The 10,555-nt window shown below is 48.1% G+C and overlaps 1 protein-coding gene across 1 annotated transcript; it reads right to left on the bottom strand.

The window, feature by feature from the left end:
- Positions 1 to 272: 272 nt before the first annotated feature.
- RIIAD1 (regulatory subunit of type II PKA R-subunit domain containing 1) lies at positions 273 to 9,517 on the bottom strand. Its single transcript, XM_066255230.1, has 4 exons — positions 9,395 to 9,517; positions 8,844 to 8,920; positions 1,601 to 1,647; positions 273 to 489 (listed from the first exon to the last, which is right to left on the bottom strand). The coding sequence occupies exons 1-4, from the start codon at positions 9,476 to 9,478 to the stop codon at positions 419 to 421; spliced, it is 279 nt and encodes a 92-aa protein (XP_066111327.1). The 5' UTR covers positions 9,479 to 9,517; the 3' UTR covers positions 273 to 418.
- Between the last annotated feature and the right edge of the window lie 1,038 nt (positions 9,518 to 10,555).

Here is a 10,555-nt window from a genome sequence, read left to right on the forward strand (position 1 = left end):
CAGGGACAGAGGAAATGGCATCTGCAGGAGCACTCTGGAATTTTGCAGTCTGAGAGCAAAGTCTTGATACTAGCAGGTCCCAGCCCCATTTCCCTGTCACTCTCTTTACCCCTAACTTCTCCCCCTTCCATTCTCTTCATCCATTTCATCACAGCAAGAAGACAAATGTCTCCTCTGGCAGACATGCTAGACACTCCCTGGGCCTCTCCTCACAGTCCCTAATCCAGAAACAGTGTCAAGAAAACTAAACACTTGCATGAAACTTCAGCTTCTCCATTTATTTCCTTCACACTCTGGGCCCAGAAGCCGGTACTTGTTTTCACAAGAGTAAAGGAGCTCCTTCTGCAAGTAAGGTTAGCACCCGCCCCCGGGCTGGATGCTTGCTGGTCTCTCTCAACAACTGAGCATCATGATTTTGCTAATTAAGCTGCTTCTCCTTAATTAGCTGCATGTGAATCTTGTTGGGAAGTCTTGGATCCGTGAAATAGTCTGAGATAGGAATCAAAAAGAAAAAATCATCTAAACCCAAGGGACTAAAACTAGGAAGAATATAGCTTGCTCTGCTGAAAAGTTAGGATGGCTCAATCTTGGCAGGACTGTTAGTGGTAGCCATGCTTTACAACGTAATAGGAGATGTCACAGCAAATTGTGTGATCACTGCCCACCCCACCCCCCGCCACCCCTCCCCCAGCAGTTCTGAGCCTGCCAGCTCCAGCAGTCCTAGGACACAAGGTTTCACAGGATGCCTCCTGGCCCCTCCACACCACTGTTCTGCGCTTGCTCACGCACAAGGGACCATCAGAGGGCTGAAGGAGCCTCTGGGTTTTCTCTTCCGGCCCATCTTGGAGCCCAACTAAAAGCCAAGTGTTATTCTTGTCTCAACTCAGCTTGCCAACTCCTGTCTCTGAGATAGCACGCCCTCTCTGAGGATCTCATCTCAGAGGAGATCCAGGCTCTCGGAAAATGACGACAGAGAGGGTTTTTATACACCCAGCATAATGTGAATCAGAGGCAGCGTCTGCTGTGGCAGCAAAGCCCTACTTAGATTCGGTTAGAAACGGTTTGAGGATGTAACCAACTCCCACAGCTAACAGGACCCAAGAAATCATCCAGCCCTGCCCTTCCCATCTAAATACCATGGGCCTTAAGCCATCTCTGGGCAGTGGAGCCCATTAGAGTCATCAGGGGAGCTTTTAAAACTGTGGAGGCCAAGCCTCACCCCAGACTAATTAAATAAAAACCTGGGGAGGGGTGGACCTGGCCTTGGTATTTTAAAAGCTCCCCAGGTGGTTCTCATGTGCACCGGGGTAGAGAACCCTGCTTTCAGATTCCCAGGGAAAGAACGGCCACTGTGCTCCTTTGGGAATCTCAAAATTCTTAGCCCTCCACAAGGAAGTGCTGCCTCATTTCTTACCTATCCACATTTTGAGGATGTGGCAATGGACGAAAGAGCCTTCTGACGAAAGCTCCCTTCAGAGTCATCGGGTGAAGACGTACCCCTGACTCAGGGGGGAAATCCTGGGCTAGTCCAAGTCTAAATCTCAATAATACTCCTTGCGTTAGTTTATCAAACACCCAAAACAGACACTGCCTTACTCACCTGCAGCAAATTCTCGGATGTTGTCTGGCCTTTCCAGAAACATTTTTCTGAAAAACATTAAGGGACAAGGATAGGAGGAAAAGCAGGCTTTAAGGCAGGGGCGCGTGGCCGCGGGGGCGGCACTTCAGGGCAGCTGCGCTGCAGCCGAAGGATGCTTGTCGGGTGTTTGACAAACATTTTCGCAGAACCAGAGACAGAACCTGGCGGGCAGCAGGCACACCGCCTTTTCCTCAGCGTGGCAGGACAGAGAGGCAACCTCACAACCCTCGGAGCAAATTTAACCATGAATTCCCAAGGTGGCATGGGAGTAGAAAAACAGTATTACAAAGCTGAGAACTTAAGATGCTCAGTGGCCCACCGGCTCAGCAGACAGACTCTGCAGGCGCTGCAGTCCTGGTGCCACTGGGAACTCAAAACACATTACCTTGGCCCTGGCTGGTTGGCTCAGTGGTAGAGCGTCGGCCTGGCGTGCAGGAGTCCCGGGTTCGATTCCCGACCAGGGCACACAGGAGAAGCGCCCATCTGCTTCTCCACCTCTCCCCCTCTCCTTCCTCTCTGTCTCTCTCTTCCCCTTCTGCAGCCAAGGCTCCATTGGAGCAAAGATGGCCCGGGCGCTGGGGATGGCTCTGTGGCCTCTGCCTCAGGCGCTAGAGTGGCTCTGGTCTCAACAGAGCAAGGCCCCGAGTGAGCAGAGCATCGCCCCCTGGTGGGCATGCCGGGTGGATCCCGGTCGGGCGCATGCAGGAGTCTGTCTGCCTCCCGAGTTCCAGCTTCAGAGAAATACAAACAAAAAATTACCTCGCATAGTTTTATGGTTCATAAAATATGTTCACAAATATCATTTCACTTTACAACAACCGGGTGAATTTTACACATAAACAAATTAAGCTTTTAAAAGGTTAATCATTTGCCCACGTTCATAATGGGAGTAAATAAAGGAGAGGGGACCCAGTTTTGTGATTCCAAGGCCAGTGCTTTCTCCATGCCTCCTCATGGCCACAGCTGCCCGGCCTCACCAGCCCAGGAAGCCCCGGACCCTTAAGCATTAAGAATTTTTTAAATTTTTTTTCTTTTTTTTTACAGAGACAGAGTCAGAGAGAGGGATAGACAGGGACAGACAGACAGGAACAGAGAGATGAGAAGCATCAATCATTAGTTTTTCGTTGCGCAACGCAACACCTTAATTGTTCATTGATTGCCTTCTCATATGTCCCTTGACCGCGGGCCTTCAGCAGACCGAGTAACCCCTTGCTCGAGCCAGCAACCTTGGGCTCAAGCTGGTGAGCTTTTGCTCAAACCAGATGAGCCCTTGCTCAAGCTGGCAACCTCAGGGTCTCGAACCTGGGTCTTCTGCATCCCAGTCCAACGCTCTATCCACTGCGCCATTGCCTGGTCAGGCAAGAATTTTTTTAAAAAGATTTATTTTTGTTGATTTTTAGAGAGAGAAGCAAGAGAGAGAAAGCATCTGGGGAGGAGTGGGAAGTGCAGTGGTCCGTCTCTCGCAGGGGTTAGGTTCCAGAACCCCCCACAATAGGCAAAAATCCACAAAGTAGTGACCTTATATTTATTATTTATGTATTTTAAGGCTTTATAAACCCTCCCCACACTCTTATAAATCTTTCCCACACTGTTATTAAACTTTCCCACACTCTTATAAACACTTCCTATGCTCTTAAACACTTTCTACACTCTTAAGCCCATGTAATTTTAACAACATATAAAATTCTATATGGGTACTCACCAGTGAATATACTACAACTTGAATGATGAAGATGGTGATGAATTGGCTGTGCAGTACTGATGACGATGAAAGTGATGATGATGAGATGAATGTACTGCACGGCCAAGAAGAGCATTACAGCTTATTGTACCACAAAAATAATTAGAATAATAAATATATAAAAATACCTATATACCGCAAAATCCCACGATATAGTGAAAAATCCACAATAAAAAATTAGATATATACAATTTAAAAATCCGTGATACAGTGAGACCATGAAAAGTGAACCATAATATGGTGAGGGATGACTTTGTATCAACTTGTAGTAGTTGCTTCTCGTATATGCCTTGACCGGGCAAGCCCAGAGTTTCAAACCAGCAACCTCAGCATTCCAGGTTGATGCTTTTTTTTTTGACAGAGACAGAGGGACAGATAGGGACAGTGTGGGGCAGCTGTGTGAGGCTTGCTCACTGGTGTACCAGCTGCAAGCACTTTACTTGATTAGTGCGTGAGCACGTGGCAGAGGCATGTGCATAGCCTATATAAGGCTATGGGGGCTTGCGCTCTAGAAAGATTAGTGATGGGGATTGTGGGTGGTGGACTGCCTGCCTGCCACTGTGAGGGGCCATTTTGCCATTTGTTTGCCTGAGAGGCAGTTTCCCCTGCCTGTGTGCTTGTCCGCCATTGTGAGACTTTATTAAACAAAATGGCCCTAACTCTTCCTGGCTCCATAGTCTCTTTGCCATCTGCCTAAATCCAATGTGAACCTAGCCACCAGCATTATAGATAGGCAGGAAGGGAGAGACACGAGAAGCATCAATTCTTTATTGTGACACCTTAGTTGTTCATTGATTGCTTTCTCATATGTGCCTTGATGGGGGGAGGCTACAGCAGAGTGAGTGACCCCTTGCTCAAGTCAGCAACTTTGGGCTTCAGGCCAGCAACCTTTGGGCTCAAGCCAGTGACCATAGGGTCATGTCTATGATCCCACGCTCAAGCCAGCAACCCCAGCTCAAGCTGGTGAGCTTGTGCTCAAGTTGGCAACCTCAGGGTTTCAAACCTGGGTCCTCTGCATCCCAGTCTGATGCTCTATCCACTGCGCCACCACAGGCCAGGCAGCATTAAGAATTTTGCTTCCCTTCTCCTTCAATTCAATTTGAGAATTAGTGAGCACAAACTGTGAAAATAACTGTACTAGATAAGAGAGATTGATATATTTTTAAAGATAAAATGTAGCCCCACCTCAAAGAAATTATAGTCAAGTAAAAGGGAATGGGTAAGTTCCTAAATGTCCAAAAGGCCACCTTCAGGAAGTGCTACAAGATGGCTAGTAGTGCACTGGGAGGTCAGAGAGAGAGAGAGAGAGAGAGAGAGAAAGAGAGGTTACTGAGAGCAGGACCCTGAAAATCTCCACAGAGCAGCTGGCATTTAAGAGGACCCCTGAGGTGCACATGGGATTTCAGTGCAAGGCAAAGGCTGAAGGACAAGAGCATTCGAGACCCAGGGAAGCCCCAGGAGCAAAGACTGGAAATGAAACAGCCTGTGTTTATAGATGGGGAACTCCTGAGGGTAGGTACTGGGTCACATTCAGTTTTGTATCCCCAGGGTCCAGAAGAGCACATAAGGAGTGTCAGTGACCCTCGATGAGGTCCATGGAAGGATCAGCGAGGTTCAGCTGGCTGGAGCAGGGAGTAGCAGGAAGCAAAGAAGTGTCTATCATGGGGTTCCTGAAGGCCGGGGAGAGACATTTATACTCAATTCAAAAGACAATAGCAATGCATAAATAAAGCCTGGCATAGTCGCATGGTGGAATACAATACAGAAAAGAAAATGGGTATTTATAAGACTCTGCTGGGCCAAAGAAGCCAGGCACAATAGAATACAGATTGTAGAAATCCATTTCTGTAAAGGCAAGACAGATCTCTGCTGCTAGAAGCTAGAATGCTGGTTACCTTTTTGGGGGAAGTGATGAGAGGGGGCCACAAAGGACCTGAGTTGTGGGTCAGGTTCTAGTCCTTGATCTGGATGCTAGTGTCATGTGTGGATGTTTATCCAGTTTAGGATGTGTCACTTTTCTGTACTTTGTATTGCAATAGAATGTTTTAAAGAGGGGTGGGGCTGACCTGTGGTGGCTCGGTGGATGGAGTGTTGACCTGGAATGCTGAGGTTGTTGGTTTGGAGCCCTGGGCTTGCCCAGTCAAAGCACCTGCCATAAGCAACTACGTACTGCGAGTTGATGCTTCCTGCCCCTCCCCCACTGCCTTTCTTTTTCTCTCTCTCCTCTCTCTAAAAATCAATAAGTAAAATCTTTAAAAAGGGGAGGGGAATAGTCAATCCACAGAACATTTTTGCAGCCAACGAATGATATGATCAGTGTTGTATTGGAGAAGATTCATCTGCCTGAGTATTTACAAAAACATTTAATAAAGCCTTTATATAATTCACTCTTTGCTATAACATCTCCAGCCTAAAATCTGAAATCTCTGGGTGCCTAAAATAAGTTAGATCCATACTCTTTCCATTTTTAAGATTCAAAACTCAAGGAATTAAGAGTTCTCAGAGCTGTGACTGAACGGCCTTAGTCATGGGAAACCTGGGTGGGGAGCTTGCTTCCCAACAAAAACAGTTCAGAACTTCCAGTGGCTTGGAGTGAGCCTAGAGAAGAGACCTACCCAGCAGGTGAGAACAGGTGTGCTACCCAGGATTCTGTCCCCTCTTCTCCCTTCTCTTTTTCACTAAAGGGACCATCTGAAGCTTCTAGTACAGATGAGGGGCTGATTGTGGTTCATCCCAGCACCACCCAAAGGAAATAGCAGTAACACCAAGTGAACGAGCAAACCAAAGCAAACAATTCCTCTTCCTCTTCCATCTCCACCACAGAAAGAGAAAGGTCCAGCCCTGGCCAGTTGGCTCAGTGGTAGAGCATCGGCCTGGTGTGCAGGAGTCCTGGGTTCGATTCCTGGCCAGGGCACACAGGAGAAGCGCCCATCTGCTTCTCCACCCCTCCCCCTCTCCTTCCTCTCTGTCTCTCTCTTCCCCTCCCGCAGCCGAGGCTCCATTGGAGCAAAGTTGGCCCGGGCGCTGAGGATGGCTCTGTGGCCTCTGCCTCAGGCGCTAGAATGGCTCTGGTTGCAACAGAGCGATGCCCCGATGGGCAGAGCATCGCCCCCTGGTGGGCATGCGGGTGGATCCCAGTCGGGCGCATGCGGGAGTCTGTCTGACTGCCTCCCCATTTCCAACTTCAGAAAAATACAAAAAAAAAAAAAAAAAAGAAAGAGAAAGGTCCAAAAGGAGCCAGGAGGATTTCATGTAGGAGAGTTTCAGGGACAGTAAAAGGAAAAGCCTGGTGGCCTACCTGGCCTGGGGAGGGGGGATGAGAGGAAGGAAAGGGAAGATGCCTGGGCTGTCCGGGAAGCAGCCAGGCACAGAAGTCCAGCTCCTGGAAGAGAAGCAGAGCGGCCCCTGACGTATGATTTAAAAACGCCCTCTTCATTCACCACCCCCAAGGATTCTAATCCTTTTGTTTGTGAACAGAAAGTGTTTTAATTCAGACTTTTAACATCTATCTCCAAGCTCCCAGCTGCAGTCATTCCTAACTCAGGTTGCAAGCTCCCCAGGAAAGGCAGGATGTCACCCTTATTTTCCTTTAGAAGAAAAGGTGTGAAAAGTGATGGCCTGACCCCCAGGGCTGACACTGAGAGAGGAACAGAACTATCTTTTGCCCAGGCCATACCCCAGCCCAAATAAAGCCAGCCCTCACACACAGGTTTCAGTTTTCCCTTTCTCTTTCCCCTCCTGCCCTCTGATAATCTTCTGCCACTTGGAGAAATGGCTAAAATAAAAAGAATAGTGAAATCCAGGGAAAACAAAGGGGCCTGGGAAAAGGACACCTCTCCAGGTCTGCTTTTGAGGACAGAAAGGAGCCCCACTTCTGGCTTCCCAGCTCCGTGTGCCTACAAGGCAACATGGTGGGAAATCCAGGGAGTTGGTGCCTGGTTCGGCTATTATATCTAGACAGCTAGGAAACAAACGTTTATTATGGAGTCTTTATTTTAAAATGCTGGTGACCGCACAGGAACTATAGTTACCAAATCATGCGGCCCCGAACAAATTCAGGGGTTTGCTTTTAAAGGCAAAAAGAAGCGAGGGGAGCCTGACCTGTGGTGGTGCAGTGGATAAAGCGTCGACCTGGAAATGCTGAGGTCGCCGGTTCGAAACCCTGGGCTTGCCTGGTCAAGGCACATATGGGAGTTAATGCTTTCAGCTCCTCCCCACCTTCTCTCTCTGTCTCTCTCTCTCCTCTCTCTCTCCCTCTCTGTCTCTCTCCCTTTCTCTCTCCTCTCTAAAATGAATTAAAAAAAAGAAAAGAAAAAAAAATTTAAAAAAAAAAAAAGAAGCGAGGGGAGGAGGTGAGCACCTAGCCAAAGCAGTTTTGCAGAAGCGAAACAGGCTTTGGGTTATCGTTGGAACAATCTAGGGAGAGAGTGCTCAGCAAAGCATTTTACAAAAAGCAAAAGAATGTGCTCGGTTATCTTGGCCTTTTACAGAGGTTGTTAAGGCAGCAGCATCCTGAGGGCTTTTCCGGAACTTAGACATCAGGGAACATTTATGGCCTTTACAGAACTAATATTATGGCTTTACACAACTCTTTTCATTTACTCATCGGCAAATCTTGCAAAACTCGTTCTATGGTCAGGGATGTGGTGTTTCTACATTTCACAGCAACTGGGAGAGAGTACTTCATCTCTCAAAGCTGAATCTGAAGTCTGTAAAATGGAAGTGATAATAAGCCATCTTTTTCAGAGTCACTGGGAGGATCAGCAAGAGTATACGAAGATGCCATCACTGGGTGGGCACTGGGGACACTAACGTGGCTCCACCAGCTTAGAGCTTTGGACTAGGAAAGACAGAAGACTGACAACGCAATCACAATACAGTGTGATGACTGCTAATGGAAGAAATCAACACAGTGCCTGCAAATGAAAGCCATTATTACTATTTAAACCTTGCCTATGTCTACATGGCCAAACAGTATTTGAGATAGTTCTATTATTTTCAGCCATTGCCGGTTCATGATTCCCGCCTCTTCCACCCTTAGTTCTTTCTATAACTATGTTCTCAGATAGGGAAGGGCCAGACATCTGAATTTTTAAAAAGTTCTAGTGATCTTGTCAAATTTCTCTGATAGAGAATAATGTTCTATTCCCAATGGCTGCCTGTTGAGTTTCTCAATTCCCAACTCCTTTTTCTAAGTGTCATAGGTATATAGTTACCCTTACAACCACAGTGAGTGAATATTAGTATTTTTGAGAATTTAGAGACAACTGAAGGAAACCACTAGAAATAACTCAAGAAAAACCTAGTTGCCACAAAGCCCAGAGTTGGAAAAAATTAAACCATAGGATATTTTGTAACTTTCAGACCCAAAAGGAAGCAAAAGGACTCACACTCATCTATCCCTCCCCCCCTTTGGTAAAATATTCCACTCTTTGCTCAAGGCCAGTCTGGAATACTACCTACCTGAAATAACCACTTATGAGCAACTCCACTTCTTTGTGGGTCCTTAGGTACTTTTCGTTACCAATCCGAGTCTGGATCTGGGAACAAGAGCAAAGTGTCACGCTTCATGAGGAGGCAGATTTCAGGGTTCAAGCCCTGGAGGTGTTAAGGGCTGGGAAGTAACGTGTACATTTACCCAGGTCTTTTCGCAGGATGCTTGAACATTTAAGCCCTGCCTTCTTATAGGCCAACATCTCCAAGCTGCTTCCAACTCAGGCTTAGGAGCCTTGACTTAGGTATTATCTCCATCGTCGGGAAGTACTGGTTTGCATTTAAGTTAACGTATCCTGCAGTAATTTGGGTCCATTTTATTGTCCAGGTTCCTGTTTTAGTTCTTCCTGCACTCTGAGGCGCCTGCCTGGGCTCTGCTCAGGGATCTGAAGGGTTCTTCCCCCCAGCTTTTTGCCCCTTATCTGGAACGGGCTCCCCTTTCTGGGGGTCCTTCTCCCTGTCTGGGCCCTTTGCCTGAGGGAGCTGCGCTTGGGTAGCGGCGAAGGCAGGGGCGCACCCACCTTGAAGTCGCGCAGCTTCTCCAGCTGTTCCGGGCTCAGCGCCCCGGGGTCAGACCCCAGGTGCCCAACCTGCAGCGTCGCCATCTTGTCGCGGTCGTCAAGGCGACGGGTCGCGCGGGTGAGGCCCCGCCCCCAGCCCGGTCCGGTCCCGCCCTCAAGCCCGGCTCCTCTCCAGCGCCCCGAGGAGGCTGAGGGAAGAAGCAATATGAGGTTTCTAAAGGATCGCCTTCCACAGATTTGGGGACTGACCACCCGGCTTGATTGCATATGCAGTGAGCCCTTCTTAACCTCATCCAACCTCAAATTGTTTTTTTCTTAGCTCTAGATTAAAACTGTACAGGGAATCCTAGGGCAGAGTCTCCCAGAGACTGGTTCCCGACCCTCTATTGGGTGAAAGCTGCGTGAAGCCTATATAGCAAGGAAAGAGAATCCAGGCTTCTTCCCTTTCCTACGGCCAGGAAGCCAAACCCTCTGTCCTGTAGACCTTTGACATTTAACTGTTGGATTCTTAAAACAACGTGAAAGCACCCCACTTTCTGCTAAGGAAGAAAAGTTATCAGACTAAAGATGCTGGCAAGGACCTGGGGGAACATCCTGCCAGAAGCTTCCCCTTTGGACTGACTTTCTTGTATAGATTACCTTGATCCTCATAAATTCTAAATCATTTCTCCCATTCCTAATTGAGTAGGAACAGAGGAAGGCAGTCGGTCTTCAAGACACATTCTTCTAGTATCTAGTTAAGAAGGAAAGTGACGCCCTGGCTGGTTGGCTCAGTGGTAGAGTGTCGGCCTGGCGTGCAGGAGTCCCGGGTTCGATTCTCGGCCAGGGCACACAGGCGAAGCACCCATCTGCTTCTCTACCCCTCCCCTCCTCCTTCCTCTCTGTCTCTCTCTTCCCCTCCCGCAGCCAAGGCTCCATTGGAGCAAAGTTGGCTCCGGCGCTGAGGATGGCTCTGTGGCCTCTGCCTCAGGTGCTAGAATGGCTCTGGTTGCAACAGAGCGACTGCCACAGATGGGCAGAGCATCGCCCCCTGATGGGCATGCGGGAGTCTGTCTGACTGCCTCTCTGTTTCCAACTTCAGAAAAATACAAAAAAAAAAAAAAAAAAAAAAAAAAAGGAAGGAAAGTGAAATGTTAAGCCAGAAAGCTGAAAAGAGCAGCC

The sequence above is a fragment of the Saccopteryx bilineata genome, chromosome 2 (assembly GCF_036850765.1).
Source record: "Saccopteryx bilineata isolate mSacBil1 chromosome 2, mSacBil1_pri_phased_curated, whole genome shotgun sequence".
NCBI lineage: Eukaryota > Metazoa > Chordata > Mammalia > Chiroptera > Emballonuridae > Saccopteryx > Saccopteryx bilineata.

Bases quoted from the DNA above. Each gene is read 5' to 3' on its own strand.
- RIIAD1 (XM_066255230.1), bottom strand. From the start codon at position 9,478: ATGGCGACGCTGCAGGTTGGGCACCTGGGGTCTGACCCCGGGGCGCTG. The intron at 8,921-9,394 runs GTGGGTGCGCCC...TCTTGTTCCCAG, and splicing joins AGAAGCTGCGCGACTTCAAG to ATCCAGACTCGGATTGGTAA. The intron at 1,648-8,843 runs GTAGGTAGTATT...AATGTTTTTCAG, and splicing joins CTCATAAGTGGTTATTTCAG to AAAAATGTTTCTGGAAAGGC.